The sequence below is a fragment of the Harpia harpyja genome, chromosome 1, assembly GCF_026419915.1.
Source record: "Harpia harpyja isolate bHarHar1 chromosome 1, bHarHar1 primary haplotype, whole genome shotgun sequence".
In the NCBI taxonomy this organism is placed as follows: domain Eukaryota; kingdom Metazoa; phylum Chordata; class Aves; order Accipitriformes; family Accipitridae; genus Harpia; species Harpia harpyja.
Window position 1 is genome coordinate 99,402,575 of NC_068940.1, and position 22,775 is coordinate 99,425,349.

The following is a 22,775-nucleotide window of genomic DNA, read 5'->3' on the forward strand; positions in this document are numbered from 1 at the left end:
TGATTGCAAAGAATAAAAGCTAAAGTAGAAATTATGAGATTGGGACTGAAACAGCAGATCTCTAGTCAGCATTTCAGAGCTGTGTCATTGCTTGAACACTGTGCAGTTGTTTGTAGAGGAACGGGAATCAAGGAAAGAAACCACAGTGTGCTTGCACTGGAAAAGATGGGTGGCTGGAAGAGAATGGGAGGTTGAAGGGAAAAAGGGTGGAGAGGGAAAATGGGCTGGGTTTCCTAGAGCCCCTGTAGGGATAGGAGGAAGACTTGCTGAGCAACTTTTAGGCAAAATTAGGAAGGGAGAGAGGAATTAATATTACAGTTGTCAGTTTTCAGCTGGTGTAGAGGAGGGAGTTTGAGGAGTTGCACAAGTGACATGCATATGCTGTAAACTGTAAAAAGGAAAGTGAAAGAATATGGCCTCATGGGTGGTTGTGAGGAAGATCTGATTGTGGTTGTCAGAGGGAGCTTTGTGGCAAAAGACTGACCAAATCAGGCAAACTGATAAGAGCAGAAGATACGTCAACAAGCAGGTCAGCAGTATGGAAAGTGAGTTTGCTGAGTAGAAGGGACTGAGGAAAGGGAGAGAGGGGCAGAAGCTGAAACTGGAGGTCCAGCCAACAGCTTAGTTTGGAGGCAAAGGTCCACTTTGTCTTCAAGTTGCTAAATAATAATGTCCTTGAAGGGCATCCAGAGATTCTTTACATCTTGATATATGAATCATATAGAGATACAAGAATGAGGCATTTGAGCCATCCTGCGTCAGGCTGCCGCACCATAACTGGTTTATGACAGAAGGTCACACTGTGAAACCTCTGATGTGTTGAACTCTTCTGGTTAGACAGGATTAGAGGGTTCTTGACTAAGCCTCTGTTTTTTGAAAAGTAGTTGAAGAGTCTCAAAGAAACACCTGCAATTTAAAGCCACAAGTGTTAATGTGATGCTTCCTAAATCTAAATTGTCACAGTGTGTCTTACAGTACTGTAGTTAGTCTCATCCAAAAGAAAATACTTTCTTCTGTTTTAAAAGGTATATCTTCCACAGTGGAATACCAGATAGTAGAGTTGGAACGGGAGCTTGAAAAAGTAAAAAGCAAGAAAACGAATCTAGGTAATAAACTTTTTTCTACCTTTTCATGTGGATTGCAGTTTAATAAATGACCTTAAGATGCTGTGTTTAGCTTGTAGCAGTCACTTGATTGATTCCAGTTTGTTCTTACCCAAATTTGTGCATTTGCAGTCCTTTCAAATTGTCATAGTTTCTACAGATACATTATATGGAATTACTGCACCCCTCTAACAAACAAATTTAAGTAGGGAGTCTGATTTGGATCTTATTTTTAACGTAATTTTAGAGAAATTGTAATGCTCTTGACTTCCTTGCATGGAGTTCATATAATTATATGCTGATGATTATTTGGGATAATCTAAGACATTACTTTCCTCTCTGTTTTTGAATTATTTCTGTAGAAGTCAAATTGTGTTTAAGAACAGTAAAATAATTCTTAGCAGGTTTGTGTCTTTTAAAACTGAAAAGTGATACTTCTGGTAATGGCAGCCATGCAACAGGAATCTCCTTACTTATTCAAAGGCTTGCAGGATTTTGCATTTATCAGTGTGTTATGTGCAAAACTAAGGCTGTGGTAAGAAAAAGTTGTTGGGTTTTCTTTACAGACATACTAGTGATGTCCAGTGAGTTAGTCTTGCCTTTCTTGCCTTATGTTATAAGAGGAAAATGCTGTTTAAATATTTGAAATTCCTTTCTGTCCCTTTATTTCATACTAAAATACACATGTAAACGGCATATTTTTAAATTCAGTATATTTTAAACTTTGCAGAACTGCTGTGTGCCAGGGAAAAAAAATGTTATGGTGAAACATGTCTGTAGACAAGAAAGAAAAATCTGCTTCTCTCCGTCTTCCCAGCCTTTCTTTAAAGAGGCTTCATGTTTTTGGCATCGCTTTGTACAGCTCTTCAGGGTGGATATTTTTATGAACTGGTTGGTGTTGGTTCAAGATAAGATTACTTTTGTTACCTATAGTTATAACAAGAGCTTATAGAGAGCTGAATGATTTTTACTTGTTTTATTTTAAGGTGATCTACGGTATTAAGGTTCTGTTTTTCTGTTCTGAACAGAACGGCGGAAAAAAGCTTCTGCTTGGGAAAGGAATTTAGTCTATCCAGCTGTTATGATATTGCTGTTAATTGAGACGGTAAGAATTTTTGCTCTTTCCCCCCACCCCACCCCCAACAAAAAGTATGAAGAATTCTTCGGTCATTTGGGGGAATAGTTTTAAAATTTTTGAGTGATGTGTGTTTAAGCAACAAACTTGATATTCTTTTCTTGACCATTTTAAAAGAACATTATGAAATCTGGTGAGGACGAAGGTATACATTTTAAAAATGTGTAATACTTCTAAATAACAAGACTGTTTCTACTTCTTTATAGTCCATCTCAGTCCTCTTAGTTGCTCTCAACATTCTTTACCTGTTGGTTGATGAGACTGCAATGCCAAAAGGATCAGGGGTAAAGTAAACTTCTCTTACAATTTTTATAACTTTAGTAAAGCTTTGGAGCCCTCACAAAAGTGCAAGTGAGAATTTCTGCTTTAATAACATTGAAGCTAATGAGCCTCAACCTTGACTTTGCTTCTAGGTTTTGGTCCTGTGCACACATAAACATTTAGTACATGTCATGTAATAGTGAGTTCTTAATAAAACTAGTCCAGAATCTTTATGAAGATACAGTGATTCACTAAAGTCAGTCAGTAATCTGGAGTTTGCATTTTGCTCATGTCTCCTACTTTGTACAGACTAGGAATGTTCAATTTAAGAAACTATGTTAATTTAAGAAACTATCTTAAAAACCATTCTTAAAAATATGAAAAGCCTGTCTTGGTTTGTGTTCCTCTTAGAAAACATGACATTTTTTCCTCCTTTATTATAAAAATATTTCAAGGAGGTAAAGAACAGCACATTGAGCAGTAGTATCTTTAATCATGAGGGTTTTTTTATTAACTTGGGAATGCTTTCCCCTGCGTAGAGCTGTATATGAGCTTGCAGAGCCATATAAGGTGTTTAGTGGTGATGGCTGCTTTGTGGTATTGCGAACAACTAGAAGTGTCTTCTTTTGAGACCTCTTATTTTAATTTCTAAAGTAATGGAGTATGGATAAAAATGCAGAATGGTGGGTAGATGTAGCGTGCATAAAATGTGAATTATTACACCTTCTGTCTTAGAAATACATTTCACTCAAGTTTGAAAGCTAGCTGATGCAATTGCATAGGATGGGAGACTTGCAGGTTAGAGCATCGGAATGCCCCTTAAATACTGAATTGAGAAAAGGCTGTATTTCATGTAAGATGTTAGGTTTTTTGGTCCTGGTAGAAGTTAACTTTATGAACAGTTGTGTGTATCTTATTAAATTATGCAAAGTATTTTTCTCCTTGTAGGGGCCTGGAATAGGAAATGCCTCCCTATCCACCTTTGGTTTTGTGGGAGCAGCACTTGAGATCATTTTGATTTTGTATCCTTTCTTTAAGAATTCTGTCTGTTAACAAGTATTCTGTCTAGTTTTCTGGGACACTGGTAATTTACTAAGACACTTGCCTGGAAAGAAAAAAGAGATAGGTCAGTCCGTCTCAAGCACTCGAAGTGTTTTTGTTTTTTTTCTTTGGTTCTTAAGACTTTTAGGAGACTGCTGAGAACTTGAGTGAAACTTGCATTCCTTGGAGGTTCCTTTTTCCTTGATTCTCACAGCTATCTTATGGTATCCTCTGTCGTCGGCTTCTACAGTCTTCGTTTTTTTGAAAATTTCACTCCCAGGAAGGATGACACAACTATGACAAAGGTAAGGTAAAGTCTGTCATGGTGATGGTCCCCTCCTCTTTTTCTTGCCACCCAAGACAAACTGACTCTTTTAGTTAGTAATTGCCCTGAATGGCTCATTTGCAGTGATCAGTATTTGTTTGTAAGCTGCGTAAACACAAACTGGAAGATTTTCAAAATGCTGAATGAGTGGGAAAAAGGATGTGCTCTGTTTAGTTTGGATGGCATCCATTCACTTGTAAAAAGCTGGGAATAGCAGAGCTTGTTAACTAGCTATAGAAAAGCTAGTGAAAGAACTTTTTTCAAAGGAAACGTATTGCTAATGAGTAACTTTGATTGTGCTAACTGTACTTCAGGGAGCTTGTTTGAAATCTGAAGAACTTGGTTGCTAGAAGTAATAGACGAAGTAATTCAAATTTGAATAATTAAACTAAGACTGAGGAGGTCTATTCAGCAATATTTTGCAGTCTGAGGCTAATTTGACTTTCTACAATTTAGCACTGGCTTCAGAATAACAAATGCTGTTACCTAATGCGGAGGAACATGCTTAGGTTTTTTGGCAAAATATTCCCACAGCTGACAAGGGGAGGTGATCAGTAACCAAGGAACAGATGTTGAATTTAATTATTTTTTTCAATGTGCTTCATTGTTTGCTGTTTGTTTGGTTGGGGTTTTTGTTGGTTTTTTTTAAAGTAATAGATAAAGACATTTTTACCATAAATTGTTGGAAGTGAGAAAGTAGGTAATAACAGAGAATGTTTATAGTAGATAGGTAGTAGGGAGTTGGAATGTTCTTTGTTTTCTATTAATTATTTACAGTACACCAGGAATAGTGTAGAAATAAATAGTGAATGCACAAATGTCTACCTACTTTCAAGAAGTTTTCTCGTGTTTTCTTTTGGATTCTGATAGAATTAGAGCTGAAGAAAGTGATTGCTTGTGAGAGAAAGTTTCAATTACTCTTTATAAAAGGCTTCACAAAAACTAGAGTAAAATCTAACAGCTGTGAATTTTTTTGTACTATTTAAAGTAGTCAACAGGCATTCAATTGAAAGGAAGCTCTTTGTTGTAATTTTTTAAATAATGCTAATCCTGCAAGCAGTTACATACAAAGCCTAAGCTGATATATCAGTCATCTATTCTAAGCCCATGGAATGGTTCTTTATAAAAAGTTTGCAGGAATTAAGTAAACAGTTGACACTTTGCAACATGGTAGTTTTGAATTATTTTGAATCTAAGCATACGTAACACTTTGATTAAAAGAAAATGATTACTTTTTTTTTTTAAACTTGTCTCTTGGATCATCATCATCATCTTGTGTAACACCATATGGAGGAGTGTGACAAGTAAGCAAGACTAACAATATGATATTGTAAATTGCTTTAGGTTCAGTTTGAAGAACGTAACTTTCAGGAATTCTTCTTTTTCATCTTGACCACTGTTTTTCTTTTTCTTTTTTTTTTTTGTTTTTTTTTGTTTAGCAATCCCATTTATAATTTAAATGCTGTTTGTCATTTTCAAACAGATCATTGGAAACTGTGTCTCAATCTTGGTGCTGAGCTCTGCTTTGCCAGTGATGTCAAGGACACTGGGTAAGTGAAATAGAAGTATAAAACATCGTAATACAGGATGTTTAATTGAGTTTAAAAAAATCACAAAAAAAGAACAGCCTGTAGCTGTACCTTTCATAGTATGTATTTAGTTTGCCACCACTTTCAATAGAAAGAGCATGTATGTGTGGCCTTCTTTTCTACATCAACATGAACTGCTGAACGTACGTTCTAAAAAAAAGATGCTAAGCATTTTCTAGAGAATATATTCTTTTAAAAAGGTAGGTCAAATTTTAAACTTCTTAAAACAGGAGATGGTGAGAAGAATAGGTACAGAGACTGCTTGTTCAGGGCACTATAAGATAGTTTCACGTTCACTGTGAAATTACAGTGCTCAGTTTTTGTGAAAAAATACATTTGGGGATTTCAGGTATAACCTTCTAGATAACATTGAGTACAAATGTCATTTAAAAACAGTTAATGACTCTTCATTTGTTAAGTTTTTTATCAGCAATGATACTAGATTACTTTCATTTTCCCCTAAAATAATCTGCTTGCATTCTTTGTTACTTCAGTTTTCAAATATAAAAATTTGGAGTCTAGCATGGTAGAACTGAAGAAGTTCTGTTTTTATTGTTAAGAAATGGCAGTAGCATTTAAAGTGGAAAAACTATTTTAACCAGTTGGAAAGACAAGATGTTTTGTATCTTCATTTTGTTTAATTACATAATCTTCAACTTGAATTCTTGAAGTTAGATTGCAAGGCTATTATATGTTTAAGTAGTGCAGAATACTTGCAGCTAATGTGAATTTCATTGGGAACATTAAACGGAAGAAAACAAAAATCTTCACCTCGGGCTGTATGAGTCTTAAGTACAAGTTCAGGAGTTTAAGCTCAGGCCCACAGACCAGTAATGTGTAGCCAATAGTTCTGTAGCTGTTTTTCTTTTCAACCAGAATACTGTCGAATCAAGAGTAGTTAATATTTTCTGCTAAACTATACTGTATATTTTCATGCTGTATATATCTACAGATGATGAGTTTTTTTAGATTTACTAGATGATTTGTGTAACAAAAAAACCCAACCTGTAATGCATTTTGGAGGGTTGAACCTTAAAATAAGCGTTCTAGAGCTCATGTTTTAAAAAATCTGTAGTAAAACTTCACAAAAGTGCAAAAGAATAATTCAAGTATTTAAAGTAGTGCAGTTTTAAAATATAGCCAGTATGATAAAGATCTAAGTAAAACAGTTCCAGTACTTAGAGCAAGATGTTTTGTTGAAAAATCGGTGTTTTAGAATAGAATTTTAACATTAGTATTGTATCCACTAAGTTACTGCATTCATCACTTGTTTAAAAAAAAATAAAAATTATTGTTGATGATCTATGAGATTAACAGCTGATAATAAATGGATTCTGTGGAAGTAAGTATACATGCTGGGTGTATTGTTGTCTCATAGGAACCAGATTAATGGTAAAATTCACTTGAAAAAAAAAAAAAGGACTAACAAATGAAATTCCTGAATAGTTTGCCATAGAGATAAATAAAAGAAGAAAAAAGATGGAACAATTAACACACAGCTAACAAATGCACAGTCACAGCTGTCCAAACAGGATTAATAGAATGTATTAGAGTACAGTGAGTCATGTGGTGCTTTGCAGAAATATCAACATGTGTTGCACTACATGCTACTGCCCTGTGGCACTGAATAGATGAAAAGAAATAAATATGTTAAGCAGATTCATAGTCTTTTTCACTTTATTAAAAAAGCGAGTTTCTAGACTATACAGAAAAGACTAGACTTTATCATTATGGGAAAGGTAAAAAACCAAAAGTTATCTAATACGTGTACTGATCTTTTGAAATTTTAAAAATGGAAATAAGAGAATTTTTTACATGTTTCATAGCATTCTCATTAGATATGTAGGTGGTGGATGTCTCTAATCTGTCATTCTTTTAGAACTCCAGGAAAGTTTTTACTAAAATAAGTTATTTTACTAAAATAAGTTAACTCATTTTTTCCAGAACTTTTCAGCCTTTTAGTAGTCCTTCTTCAAAAATGTTTCCCACCAGCACCATATTGTTAACCAGTGAGAAATAAATTGGGAACAGGGCAGTTAATAGTCAAGAATACAGAAACTAAGAATTGCAAACAAAATTGAATTTTCTAATATACAAAAGTTTTTCTAGAACTCTCCTCTTGAGCATTATGGTTTAAGTAAATAATGATTTGAAACTCACTGGTAAGTACAGTCTAAAACCATAGTATTTTATTTTTTTTTAACCTGAATAAATCTTTAATAGTTTATTTGGTAAATTGACACCAAGTCTCTTGGATATATATTGATGTCCCCTAGAGATGTAGCTTTCTGTTCAGTTACTGAGTAGTTTTTCAAATTGCAGTCTTGGGAGGTTTTTTTTCTCTGTGGGCTGAGTAGATACTTCTGTAAGAAAGTCATCAAAAGCTTTTTAATCCTTTCTCCCACAAATTTACAAAATGATACTGTGTCAGATCTTTTCTGATGAGCAGTAACTTTTTTTTTTATTTGTAAGAGGAAAATTAATGTAATTTATGGACAATATTTTTCCCACCTGCTCTAACAGAAGTGTCAGGCTTCATTTTTGTTTGTCCTTGTAATGCCTGATCTATTGCTAGCTGTTCTTCTGAACCTCTTTGTGTCAAGGAATATTGTTTCTTTTCCAGAGAACTTTATGCAGTGCTCTACCTGTTTTGTTTCTTTTCCTTTAAAGGTCTGGAAGCCTATTCGTTCAAACCTGACTTTCTCAATTTTCTTGTAGCTCTACGTTCTGGCTAAAACACTCTGCTGCTTTGAAAATGTTAAGGACATTGTTTGCCTTCAAGTGTGAAAGCAACTATGTGTTTATTGTCCTTCATCTGTTTAGCAGTTAATTCAGTCAGCCAGTCTTCTTTTTGTGCTTAGACTTTCTGTGCTTTTTTGATATTTCTCCCTGCCTCTCTTGTTATTTTGGTCAGCTTCAGTGATTTCTTTGCTTTATCCTTTGAAACTTCTCTGTTTAATTTTCTTCATTTTGGCATGTTTTCCTTAGATACCAAATTTGATTCCCATATTTTTTATTTAAATGACTGATGCAGACTACAAGAAGTGTGCGTATCTTTTAACATTGTGATAGCTGGCTGTTAAGTCTTGGATATTATGGTACGATGAGATTTGGTAAGTGCCAGGTTTACCCCTGACAGGAAGGTAACCGACCCTTAATTCTGTCTCTCTTCATTTATTATCACTGCTGAAGTCACAGTTCTTAAGACCCCCCCAAACCCTTTCAAAATAAGACGATAGAGAACTTGCTTCCAGGAACTTGAGAGCCAGGGCTATTTTCTGATTGCCTAGTTTTCTGCTGCCATTTTAGTTCTGGGGCGAGGTAAGCTTCCTTCCTTCGCGCTGTTGGTTTCAACTGTGAAACCGCACATCACTGTGACATCATCTGTGCCAAAGGTTTTTGGGGAATATAATGGCTCAGCAATCCTAGACAACTGTTATTTGGGTATCATCTCAGTATTCTGCCCTTTATTCAGTGCAGTCCTTGATGTAGACCTGGCAAAGGAACAATCTACGGTTCTTCCTCTTCTGCCTTCTGGGATGGACCCTATAGCTTGTAGATGCTTCCGTGTTTTGGAAAAATTTTGCTCACTTAGCTTTAGTGATTGACTAGCCTTTCATCAGCAGAAAGCCCAAGTGTCAGTGTTACGAGGTGAAGAACAACTGTCAAGCACTGTCTTTCAGCCAAACTCTTTTCCTTCTGTGCAAATGCTCTATGGCTGTAGTGGTGGGTAGACCTAGGAGAAAAACTGCAGTTGGAGAGATGTCTTTAAACTTTGGTTTCAAAAGCAGTGGCTCTGAAAAAACATTTACAAAGGCTTAGTGTTTTGACGTGTGGAAAACAGACTCCACAATCGGTGAGATTGTAAAGTAGGTATGTTCATTCAGCGCTGGGCAGCACGGGGGGTAGTCCCACCAAAGTCGTGTGCACCTGATTTTGGCAGTTCACTTTAAATTTATACAGTCAAGTGTTACATATACATAGAGTTTCGCAATACGCCTATACATAGGCATTACCTATCCCCGCTTCATATTATAATTAGCTCTAGGAAGTAATTTCCATAGTTTCCTTTCAACTGCGCTTGCGCAGTGCCTCCTTATGGTGGTCGTCTGGTGGTCGTGAAGATGAAGGCTGTATGTCTTCTTCACAGTGAACTCTTAACCTTCTGTCCCTGGGCAGACTCAGTTGTTCCTTGGCATTTGTCCAAATCACAAGGTCGGTCTTGGCTGGTTCTTGGAGTCACTGCTGCTTCTTGTCAGGGACTATCTCCTGTCTCAGTCAGCCTCAACAATGGAAACGTTAAACATCACTTCTCATCCCCTTGGGCCATGTCTACCTCTATTGAAACTTCTTTAATTTCATTATAAGCTAGATAATTATTAAACAATTCCTATCTACATTCATATATCTACTATATCTACTAAGGTTCCTTTGGTTTCCCGTCTCAGTTTACTGTAAGATGTTGTGGCTCTCGTGAAAAGGCTTTTTGCTACCTGTATTTTTTAATAAGAAAGCCCATGGTGCATTTCATCTTTTTCTGGAATAGATAAGGATTTCATACAATCTGAGATTTCAAGCAGTTTTCATAGTAATACTGATTTTTTCCTAGTTATATTTTACTGAAATTATAAAAGCAGGATTCCTATCTAGAATAGACAATTTACTTCAACTCACATTATTCCAGCATTTTAGCAGGACACTGAAGAAGCATTTTGGTAAGTGTGTCTTACAGTTCTACAGTGGTCAGTGAAGTGGAAAATGACCTTGAAAACATTGTCTTGTGTGTTTAACCATGTGTCTTATAGCGTGTTGTCTGAAAGAATTTTGCTTCCTTAGGTAAAAAGTAATAGAGTGAAATTTTTGTGTTTCTTAAAAAATGTAATCAAGATTTTGATGTAAATCTTAAATGCAATTTTAACAGGAATCACCAGATTTGATCTGCTTGGAGACTTTGGAAGGTTTAACTGGCTGGGGAACTTCTATATTGTATTATCTTACAACTTGCTCTTTGCTATCATGACAACATTATGTCTGGTCAGAAAGTTCACTTCTGCTGTGCGAGAAGAGCTCCTGAAGGCATTAGGTAATACAGCACTGAAAATTGAGTTTGTGCTTGAATGTTTCCTTTCTCCAGCATTGATAGTTTGATGTGCTACTGTTAAAGTTCTGTTGCAGGTTACAGAAAACTATTTTTTTCAGTGGAAGTTTCTATGAGTTAAGATGAGAATGCATACTTTGTGTTATTTTTTGAAAAGCTGAGAGCTAAGGTACGATGTTGATCTTAATGATATGTCTGTGTACTTATTGATCTGCAGTAGATTTTCAGCCTTTGGAGAGCACAGAAACATTCTCATTGCTACTGAGCAATTATTCCAAAATAAAACTTCAACTTGTGTGTGGGTTGGCTTTTTTCTTTTTTGTTTAAAGCAAGTTATTAATTCCTTAAAGTAGTTTAGTGGAAGTCTTAGCTGCTTTGTTGTGATGCTTTTTTTTAGAGCACTGCATGTTCAGAAAATCTTTGTACAGAATATACAGAATCTTAGTAACTGACTGAGTGAAACCTGTGCTTGATATAATCAAAATTTTGATCAAATTGTGCATTCATGTTTCTTGGCCACAGAAGAAAGGCTTGAAACATATTTGATACTAAAAGGATAAAATGTACATATTTAGTAATTGTGGTGTTAATACATCTTTACTAATTAATGAAGCTCCTACCTCTTTAGAACCCTAGAGTAGTATTTGCTTGAATTGAGAGGACTAGTGGTGAAACTTCAGTGTATAGTTATAACTGCGGATTCAGTTTGTAGTGTCTAAAAGGTAATTATGTTAGTTTTCACCGATTACTGCATTCCAGAGTTGTGACCCTGGTAAACAAAATCCAAGCACTTCCTAGAGTGCACCTCTACTGGTGACAATTAAGTTAAAATCAGACCTACTAAATAGGGAAATACAAAGTGACTGATAGTGTAGGATTAAAACAAGCCGTTCTGTGGTTTTTGATGTTGAGTTTTGAAGCTCCAGGGGAACAGAATAGTGGGCCAGGGATCTGTAAATCTGTCCATTGATTTTTATGCTGAAAATATTTTTAGAGAAGTTCCATTATTAAGACAGATATATGATGAGATTATGAGGTATTTGACATCATTCCCCAGCTTATAGTTAAGGTCATTTTATGAGAAGACCTTGATTCATCTCTTTCAGTCGACTTGCATAATCCTATTTTTTTGTGCAACTGTTTTGACTGTAAAGGGATTACTTTGTATAATGTTGCAGAGCTCTGAAGGCAATAAATTAACATCAGTCAGCATGGGCTTATAGCAACAGGTCTGGTAAAACTTTAAAGTTTCTGTCTTAAAGAAAATTATGTAAAAGATTTATCTTGATAATTCATGGCACTTTATTAAATATTTAGTGTTTAATAAAGAATTATATATGTGGAAAGCAGATTAAGAAACTCAAATGCAGGTGTGGCAGGATAGTGGTCACTGGATGGCATCATTCTAGTGGATTTTTTTAGGGATTTTTTTGGCCTCTTGCTATCACATATTGTGTGATTTTGTGTAAATATTGAGATCAAAATGGAGGAGCAAAGTAACTGGTAAAAGGCTTGCATTTGACACAAGCAGGGAGTTATAAATCCTGAAAGGCGCAGGTTCCTGACACAGACTGGGTTTGGTTTCAACGCTATGCATAACAAACAGTGTCTGTTAAAAGCTGTCACATGGAATTCAAAGAACGAGGACCAAAATTTGTGTCCTCATTTCTCCCCCATGCTGAAAACTGTGATGCTGAGGACTAGAGGTTGGTGGAGCATCATAGCTAATTAGTGGAAGGTAAATTCCTGCTGCAGGCCTGTGACCAAAAGAATTCATGCAATACTGGGACTTGCAAATAATACAATATTGAGTAGACTTTATTTTTTTAGTAGTTGTTGTGGTTTAACCCCAGCCAGCAAATAAGCACTACGCAGCCACTCACTCGTTCCCCCCCACCCACTGGGATGGGGGAGAAAATCGGAAGGAAAAAGGTAAAACTCGTGGGTTGAGATAAGAACAGTTTAATAGAACAGAAAGGAAGAAACTAATAATGATAATAACAACAATAATAAAATGACAACAACAACAATAATAACAATAATTAATAATAGGATTGGAATATACAAAATAAGTGATGCACAATGCAATTGCTCACCACTCGCTGACCGATGCCCAGTTAGTTCCTGAGAAGCGATTGCCCCCAGGCCAGCTCCCCCCAGTTTATATACTGGCCATGACGTCACATGGTATGGAATACCCCTTTGGCCAGTTTGGGTCAGCTGTCCTGGCTGTGTCCCCTCCCAACTTCTTGTGCCCCTCCAGCCTTCTTGCTGGCTGGGCATGAGAAGCTGAAAAATCCTTGACTTTGTACAAACATTACTTAGCAACAACTGAAAACATCAGTGTGTTATCAACATTATTGTCCTGCTAAATCCAAAACATAAGCTGTCCCAGCTACGAGAAAGAAAATTAACTCTGTCCCAGCTGAAACCAGGACATGTAGTGCAATCAATTTTGGAATTCCAATGATGCAAGAAATTTAACTTGGTACGTCATGGCACTTCAGTAAAACATTCAGTATAGTCTACACTAAATGAATAAGAAGCTCTTTCCATTTTTGACCCTTAATTTTAGGGACTTGATAGGAGACTTTGGAGAGAAACTGTAGCAAGCAAGGAAGGACTGACACCATGCCTCTTGTGAATAAAATACAGTTATATTTACCGTCTTTCCCCACCTCCCGCCAGTAAAGAGTAGTTCAACTACTTGCCTGGGGAAGGATGAGAGACTTTAATTAGCACTCATAGTAGAGAACTATGCAATAAGAACAAATGGCTGGAAATGGAGATAAAGAAATTAGTAATAACATAGGCCTAAAAATATTATTAGACATATAAACAGTTTAGAGAGGTGATGTGGTCAACACCCATGATCTTAAGATCAGCAATGGATGCTTTTCAGAAAGATGCTATAGTTTAAAAGAAATATTTTAGGTAATTATTTTGGTCTTCATAGGCTGACAGAGTAAAGGATTGCAAGTCTTTCTTGGTTCTTAACACCTAAGTCTGTGATTTAAACAATGTGAAGGTAGGCTTTTCTCACTTCCATGCTTGTCTATTGTAATGGACTTTTCTCGCTTAACACACAGCTGAGGGAGTTTCCCAGAAGTAATTCTTGCCTGAGCTAGAATGTCAGTTCTGGGTTAAGCAAATATGAAGTCCTTAATCACAAAGTAGAATTTGGTTTGTATATATTCTTTTGACTACCTCTGTGTGTGAAACATGGGAGATTCTCAGTTTTTCCTTATTGTGTAATGTTTTGCAGGATTAGATAAACTTCATCTGTCAAACAATCCTAGAGACTCGGAGACCAAGCCGTCTGCAAATGGGCATCAGAAAACACTGTGATTAACAATCACCTGCAATCGACAGAGCTGAAAACATCAACCTCATGGCATTCCTGTCATCTCATCAGCATTTTTATATTGATTTTATTTGTTGATAATTTGGGTCCAACCTGGTCTCATTTTTTGATGCTGTGTGCTTCTGAGGAAGTTAGGTATATCAGATTCTTCTCTTTCCAGTGAACTTTTGGTCTGCTTGTTTATTTCCCAGTAAGTTAATGCAGGAGGTGCCTTGAAGACTGGAAGCTGAAGAGAATAATGCATTCCTTTTTATTTGTTGATGGTCTCACATCTTTAGATATAAACCTGCTACCATTTGAATGCACTGTACCTCCTGTGTTAAACAGACACAGCTATAAAGAATAACTTTGGGATTTGGTTAAAAAGAAAAAAAAAAAAGAAGAAAAAAAGATACACTTGAAGCCCAATATGACCCTTACTGGCAATGTAAACTACCTGGAGTAGGTATCCTTGACAATAGACAAACAGTTCCACTAAGAACGTGTTAAAAATGATGGTGACCGGTAGAGATCACAGTTCCTTTCACACCGGATACAGCAGGCTGCTCATAGCCTAATGTCACGAAGCTTTCTTGGAAGGCCAGCGTTTTCAGCTTTCTGTTCTTAGCTATAAATGCCAGGTTGCTTTACTGGTAGTCAGACAATGTCTTACTGAATAGAGTGAAGTACAAGATGAAGATTAACTTCAGTGTTAAATCTGAGCCTAGTATGCTTTGTAAAAAGCTGTGTAGACCCCCTGTCACAGCTCTTACAGTTCTGTAAGCTATTGTGCCATGGAGGTTGCTTACCCTACCAAGTACATCCCTGTAAAATTCTTTATGAACTACTGTGTATAAGCAGTACTTGTAATCAATGCAAGTAGCACAGGCCTATGAGGCTGCAGTTGCAGTTTTTTACAATCTACTTTAATTTGAAGTAAATTATTTCTCTGAATTTATACAATAGTTACCAGGATTTCTGTTCAGTGGCATAACCCAGTATCTTTCACTAGCCTGTTTTTTAATGTATACATGAAGATGTGTATAGGCCTATATGTGTAGATATCGTAAATTAAATTCTAAGCTTATAGAGGTGACATAGGTGGCTTGGTAAGTGAAACTTGTGTGTTCAATCTTGGTAGTATGAATTTCTGCAGTGTTACAGTTTAACTGCTCAGAGGCCTTAGATTCAGGATGGCATTGGTGGGTGGTAATGTCCTTTTTCTTAGCATTACTGCAGCCTTAGGAATCCTTTAAGCAGTTTATAGTAAAGAAAAAACCCATGAGCCAAACCCCAAGTAATTATGCAAAATCTGTTGCACTTTTGTCCTGCTCTGCCACAAGTAATCTTCAGATTGGAACAGGGACAACTTCAGTGTGTGCCCGTTATGTAGCGAGTCAGGTGACGTTCCTGTTTATTTCCCATTTTGTAAAACAAGTACGTCTGTCTGTAGTTTGAGGTCTTATGTGATCAGGCGGTGACAACTAGCTCTCCAGTGTGGTTCCAAAATAAGATAAACCTTGTGTCAGAAACAGTTTGGCTGTTCTGCTGAGATGACTGCTCTGGGCTGTAGACCTTAGTGCTGTGTGTGTGTGAATGTGAGTTGTTTTGGTCGTGTGTCGTTCCCTCCCCCCCCCGAGCACTTAAAAAATCAAGCTCCAGTATACATGAGGATTTCTCAGTTATTTTTGTAGCTGCCTTTTCTGTCTTGAACTGGGGCATAATATAAATATTGCTGTAGTAAATATGATGCTAGAGAGTTACTTTTTTTGTGTGTCATGAGTACAAATTCAAGGCTTGTTAAACTGACTATTGATGTGTTGTACTGAGTCTTGGAAGACAAAGTAAAATCGCTTGATTTCACTAAGGTTTACAAGCATCTTTTCTGTTGTTTGAGTTGAATGCTGACATTTTAGTGAGAAATCTTTATCTGAGTCAAAGTTCTGCGACCAAGAACAGGGAGCTGTAATTAGAAGTTGTTTCAAAATGTGTTTACATTTAAAATATTGGGAGATCTATTATTAGGGGCATCATTCAGGTATTCTCAGAGCTTGTAGCCTTATGTATTAGCATTATAGTTAAAAATAACTGAAATGTATCCACTTGTCCATGCAAGTGAGTGTATGACCAAAATTGTTCTCATGTCTTAATGGGGCTGGTGAATTGTGGTGTGTGAGGCTAGTTAGCTTTATTAAAGTATTTCTATTACAACTTTAAGACAGTTAATTTCAATACACTCTGAAACTGAAGGAATGAATTTAAGGAATAAATCTAGGGAGTGTGAACCAGCGTAGGTCTTGCTCTTCATGCTTTTGGAGAGATGTTTGTCCTGGCATCAGTGACCCAAGAACACAGAAAAAGATGGGATTATAATGTGTGTGTGGTTTCTGAAAGTGAGTTGGGCCATTACTTAAACTGAGCAGAGCTATTTCCTGCTGATAAGCACACAAGTTTCAGGCAAGACTTTAAAACTCTCAAATGTTACAGCCTTTCCTGTTGCCACCCCTTCTGCTGGATTCTGCGGTCAGAGAGATGTACAGGTTAAGGCCACGTTAGTGAAGATTTTACACTGAAATATGGAGGATGGTTAAGATGCTGTGTGGTTGAGAAATTCAGAACTACCCTGTGCAACTACTGACACCGTTTTGTTTTAAAATCAGCTGTTTATATTGTGACGCTGTACACATTAAAATATGCCTTTGGCCTTGAAAATGACATGCTTATGCAAAACTTCTTTACAGATACAATGCTACAAATATACTACGTGTAAGATACAGGTCACTATATACTTTTCACAGAAGCATATGGTCACTTAAATACAAGCAACTGGTAATTCATTAATGGATATTGACAATACATTCCTAGTATTTTGACTCATGTAGAGTCAGGTGGTCTATACCTTCAAGGTATATACAGCTGATCTTAGTAACATTAACATCTGCCTCACTTCTTACGAGGCAAAAAGCACATAAATGCTTCCATCTTCACAAGATACCACACAAGACCAAAAAGTAGATGTAAACCAAGTGTTTTAAGTTAGCCGTTTCTTGGCTTTAGTCTGTGTTGGTAGCACAATATTAAATGCAGTGGCAGAACTGTAATATTGTGGGATTTCTAAGCATAAAGCACACATACTTACTACTTTAAGCTAAAAAAATAATAGTAATGGTTACTGTACAAGTAACAGTTTTTGCATTCATAGGAAGCTTTGTTTACTATCTGTCATGTGATGTTTATCTCTGGCCCTGTTCCTCCAGTACCTTTTACCCTGTTGACTGTTTCAGTGTCATAGAAATTAAAGGATTTGACAAGTTGTTTTCCTTGCCTGGTTCCAAAGTACCACCTCAAGTACCAGAGAGGCACGGCTGTGCGCTGCAGTGGAGCCTGCCCAGACAGGAGCTGGTGCAGCCGTGTGCTTAGTGGGATGGACACGTGAGCGGGTGCTGCAGGGTGCCGCCTTCTCCAGCATGCCGCCAGGAGTGACGAGTGCGAAGGGGGCTGCGGCCCTCGTCTGTCCCACCAGGTCTCTCCTGCTTGCCCGTATGTCTCTGCAGCAGCTGATGCTACTTCGGGTGCTCACATGTGCCCACTGCTGTGTAGTAAAGACAAGATGGCCCTTTTCTTAAATAATTTACAATCTAAATTAGAAAGGAATAAGGTAGAAACAAAGGGCAGTTGGCTTCTTCATGCATGTGACTTTCCTTGAATTTTGTAAGAATGTTCTAGGTTGTTTTCCTTTCTCTTTCTTTTCCTCCTCTTCCAGAAGCGGGATGGGCTCAGGTGGTGTACGTACAGCAGCTGAGCCTTACGCTTAGTGAACTAGCATCTACGATTTTGAAATACCAAACACAGGAAGACAGCTAAATCCTGTTGTTTTACATATACTCTCATTTTTAAAATAGTAATTTTTAAAATCTATGTAAAGTCATTTAAGCACAGACAGCACACTAAGGCCGTGTTAATAACCTCTTTTTAAAGAAATGTGTTTAGTTTTGTTTAAAAAAGTGTTGATGTGAACTGTGAACCTTTAAATGCTTTAAGGAAATAGGATCCCTTACCCCCTAGCATTAATATTTTTGTTGTTATTTTAGTGCTGACTTGAGACAATATCGCATACACTAACTTCCCTCCCCATCCTGTATATTTCAGGAGCTGAAATCTTGAGCTCCTGAATATTGAATTCAGTCTTGGTAAACTGGCAAGTTATTTCAGTCGCATTAACAGGATTTGAACTTTACAAAAACGCTGCTTTTGAATTCGTCCCGTTCAGGGAGAGCAATCTAAGCCAACAGCCGTCACCCCGATGGTGATAACCTCTGCCACCTTTTTCTACCTTACCCAGTGCCTTTACCTCAGGCAAACGGTCTCTGACACTGTCGTAAGAAGTTGTGACGCTCCTTTTCTGTTCAAGGCGTGAGGAGATCAGCCTGTGGTTTGTCCATCTGCCAGATGCAGTTCTAGTTGCTGAATCGGGTTATTCTTGATTGGGATTGCAGACTCTCGGGGTTTCCAGGTGATGGGTGTGCGTGGTCTTGTGCTTTTCACTTGCAGCTCTGTTCTGTTGGGGCTAAGAAGTCATTCAGGATTTTCTGGTTGTACATTTCTGCGTGGGCCATTCTGTGCTTGAATGGCTGCTTGCTGTCTCAAGAATGCTGCATGCTTCTGAATAGAACCGTGTCCTCCCCCAGACCACAGCCAGAGAGGATGTCCTACAAGTTTCATTTTAACAATTAAAGCCTGAAAATATCGGTCAGAATCTGAGGAAGGAGAACACATCTTGTGGGGAATTAACACTAAATGTGACTTCCAGAATCCCTGCCGTGCCCAGTAATTGGGGGGTGGGTGGGAATGACATGGAGCTCACTGGTGCATGCAGTCTGTTTTCCATTCTTTTTCTAGTCGATCTTTAAAATTCCATATTACTAAAAATATATTTAAAATCCTTAAGTTCATGAAATTCAGGGGCTGATGAAACTTTTTCTAAATCTGGCCTTAATTCTTGGAGATATATAACATCTTGGCTTCCTTTTTTTTAATAAAAAGTCTTTCAGCATCTTATTTGGTGGCATTGATGTTAAGAACAGACACTCTCCTCGATGTAGACAAAACATGAAATAACAGAACAAGAAGAATCCATGTGGATCATATGATCTGTAAGAATACATACCAGAAGGAAACCTAAATGGGAAGGTTTTTTTGAAATGTTTCACAATTGAAGCACCTAAACCTCTTCTTTCAAAGAGAAAGAAGAAACACATGTATCGTTAGTATATGAAAGTTAATTGTATGTTCTCTAAATATGCCAGTAACTCACTAACACTGAACAGAACTTCATAAATTCTTAAGATCTGTTTTGTGATTCACAGTGCAACTGTATCCTTGACTTTAAATTTATAGAAGCCTGTGAACTTTTGAAGATGCCTCTGTCTTGGCAACAGAAAACCTGAGGATGCTTGCTAGTTCTGTATTAATTACCATATTTTTCTAAGTAACTTTTTCAGTTTCATTTATTGTTCATAGATTTATTTTTTTTATATAGATAGCATTAAATGTTTTAACAAATATAGAAGGTGACTCCAAACAGTCAAAGGGATAGTGTCAGAAATATCCTGTAAATGTTGATAATCCTGACATATCTAATTCCAAGCTATTTAAAAGCTATATCTGTATGAAGGCCTCACATAAACATAGAAATTAGGAAATCCCAATTCTTAAAGGCTTTAGGTATCCGACTATTCATTTGTACCTACATGAGCACTTTGGGATACTGCTTCTAAATTGTTTCTGAATATTTGTTGTATACTAACCTCAAGTGTTGCTATTGCTTACACCCTCCCACCCCCCATTACATGAAGTTTTATAGTCAGCATCACTGGGTGAAGCTCCTTTCACGAACAGTGCTTTATTTTGCATTCCTCATCTATTCAGTGCTTCCATAGATACCAGCTATTGAAGTATCAGGGCACTTGCTTTGATTTTAATACATTTCTTTTCCCACATCGTCTATCCAGAGACATTCCCTAGTTAGAACTGTTCTTCCATTATTGAAAATGTTAGTATTTATTCATTCATTTGTACTTGGATCTGTTTTTTACTACTAGATTCCATTAAAAGAATCCTGTCATTAGAGTGGGTCCTCTAACAAATTACCAAGAGCTCATGTGAGTTTGAATCAGGAGCAAGATGAAAATGGTTTAGTCATTGCATATGTACATATGCTTTTAGCTTTCAGTAGTGTGAGGCAACCAGCCCACTTCTCGGTGAGAGTGTAACGTGCTGGTACGGCCGATTTGAGCCCGTGCTGATGGCAGTTACTCCGGAGTAGCTGGTGTTCTGTGGAACAGCTCTTCAGTTATCTTCTTGTAATTTGTAGAGTAAGACTGCAGCCCTTGATGTGCCTTGCTGCCTTAATCGATTGGAGATCGACACGTGTCGTTCCGGTGTGTTGGCAGCGTGTAACTCTTTCATGTTTTGATCAAAGTCAGACTTTGCATGGTGGCAAGGTAAGACTCCTCATGTGTTTTCTGTACCGTTTGCATTTTGTGCGTATGAGCATGTTTTGGACCTTCTCTCTCCATGTAAAATGATAATTCAGAAAAGCAGTGTGATGGCGGTACCTGTATTGTGAATACGATGGATGTGTTTAAATGCTTAAGGAGAAAATTAACTGGTGCATGACTTCTGTTTTCCTCTTAACCATAAGTTTTCCCAGTCTGGGCGAAAATACTTAGATTCACAAAACCCGTGTGGGTAACTTCCTCCTCCCTGGCTTTATATAACAAAACAAAGTTGAGCCACTTTTCATTTTTTAAAGGTAGGTTTCAAAGTATTTTTGTCTTATTTAGCCTGACTTCTATTGCTTTAAAAACAAACGGATAGAAAATGAAGATACACGTGGGTCATGGATTTGAAATCTTGAAGTGTATGAAACACATAGTTGTACACAAAAAATATGGCTAGATTTCCTTTACTTTCTTGTGGGGTTAGGAACCCAACCCTGCGTTACCTAAAGAGAAAACACGCGTTGCTCTTGTCTTCACGAAGCTCTGTCTGGAAAATTCCCACTGAGGAGACTGAGAATATTCTCAGAGTGCTGCTGGCCATCTCGTCACACGGGATCAGCTTCATGTGGACTTGGGTGACGTGACCATAAAAATACAGTTCTGAACTAGCGTTTCTATGGATGTTGCTACTGCTGGCGCTGTACAATGGCAGCAGGTATCTTCTGTCATGCACTTTCAGGTTTTCACTGCAGTGTTACTGGTTAAGATTTCAGTTTACAAAAAAAAATGATGCACAATCTTAACTGTGTGAGGCTGAGAGATGTTGAATGGAATCAGCGGTCCCCTCGTGGTCCAGTTTGAGCTTAGGGCTTTGTAAACTCTGCAGTCTTGAGCAACTGATGTTCCTTTCATGTGGATGTATCTTGGACCAAGGTAAAATATAGCTGAAAAATTATGCTTTTAGTGTTACTTTAATGAGAAAAATTTTCTGTGTACATAACCTTCTCCCCACCAAACCCTTCCTGGATTATTTTAGGTTATCCAGAAATAGGTTTTATAATGTTCTCAGTTGTGGATACTTTACTGTGTTACAAAACTAAATGAAAATACTTGCCGCTTTAGCCAGGTTGAATTTTTTGTGAAAAGCAGTGGTAATGTGTTTTTTCCTTTGTTTGAAATGTTACACTGAATGTTTTGTAGGATGATTTTTTTTCTTACTGTGTTTTCAATAAAGTTAAAGTGTGATTCATAGTGGAGTTTTGCTTTATTTTAAGCAATGAAAAAAAAAAACCCAAACTCTGTGGCATTCTGAATTATCCTGTCAGTAGTTGGTGTGAATATTTGCATTCCTCTCTTTTCTTCCTTCATCCCTGTAATTTAACATGCTTTTGAGATTCTCAAATGGTCAGGTTTTTAAAATATGTGATGTATGGTATGTGATGGGGATTCCTGTACATTCAGAGGCATTACAGCCCTGTGTTTGACAGGTACACAATTAGTTTGCACCCTCCACTTTAGGCAAGTGGGGTTTGTTTATGGAAGAGTATGCTGATTATGTCATGCATAAGTCATTTTCAATAGCTTAATTGTTTGACTGAACGGCAATTTTTATATATTAAAAACCTGACCACCATGTTTCCTAAACTATTGTAAAGAGCTTCAGATGTTCCTTTCCGTTTCACAGGAGATTTTAGGCTGTTTTTAAAGTTCAGGAATCACGTGGCTGGAGGGGACCTGAAGATGTCTGATCCGTTCAGGTGCACAGGATCGAACATACCTACGTTATTCCTGGTATTTAACCAGCCTGGCAGGGACTATCTGTGATGTGATTTCTGTGCTGTCTCTAGGCAGTATATTCCAGTGTTTAATTGTCCAAGGTTTCCTAAATGTCAAATGTGAATGGCCCTTGCCACCCTTTAAGCTTTAATTTGGTTCTCAAACATCCGTAGTAAGACAGGTCTTCCTGCTTGCACCAGCTTTTTCCACACCTGGAAGGTTACATTTCCCTTTATCTTCTATATAAGAAGTTGTGCTGGTTTTGGCTGGGGTAGAATTAACTTTCTTCATAGTAGCTAGTACGGGACTGTGTTTTGGATTTGTGCTGAAAACAGTGTTGATAACACAGGGATGTTTTCGTTACTGCTGAGCAGTGCTTACCCAGAGCCAAGGCCTTTTCTGCTTCTCACCCCACCCCACCAGCGAGCAGGCTGGGGGGGCACAAGGAGTTGGGAGGGGACACAGCTGGGACAGCTGACCCCCACTGACCCAAGGGATATCCCAGACCATATGACATCATGCTCAGTATATAAAGGGGGAAGAAGGAGGAAGAGGGAGACATTCAGAGTGATGGCGTTTGTCTTCCCAAGTCACTGTTAGG

At 37.4% G+C, this 22,775-nt stretch overlaps 1 protein-coding gene across 3 annotated transcripts in view; it reads left to right on the forward strand.

Moving 5' to 3' along the window:
* LMBR1 (limb development membrane protein 1) overlaps positions 1 to 21,649 on the forward strand; it is an 81,116-nt gene extending 59,467 nt beyond the window's left edge. For all 3 annotated transcript variants that reach the window (XM_052806780.1, XM_052806791.1, XM_052806799.1), the window contains 8 exons: positions 1,026 to 1,106; positions 2,132 to 2,208; positions 2,445 to 2,522; positions 3,448 to 3,521; positions 3,755 to 3,845; positions 5,349 to 5,415; positions 10,376 to 10,537; positions 13,818 to 21,649. In XM_052806780.1, the coding sequence (XP_052662740.1) occupies positions 1,026 to 1,106; positions 2,132 to 2,208; positions 2,445 to 2,522; positions 3,448 to 3,521; positions 3,755 to 3,845; positions 5,349 to 5,415; positions 10,376 to 10,537; positions 13,818 to 13,900 (713 nt within the window). In that variant the 3' untranslated portion in view covers positions 13,901 to 21,649. The remainder of the gene's footprint in view (positions 1 to 1,025; positions 1,107 to 2,131; positions 2,209 to 2,444; positions 2,523 to 3,447; positions 3,522 to 3,754; positions 3,846 to 5,348; positions 5,416 to 10,375; positions 10,538 to 13,817) is intronic.
* The last annotated feature ends 1,126 nt before the right edge of the window (positions 21,650 to 22,775 follow it).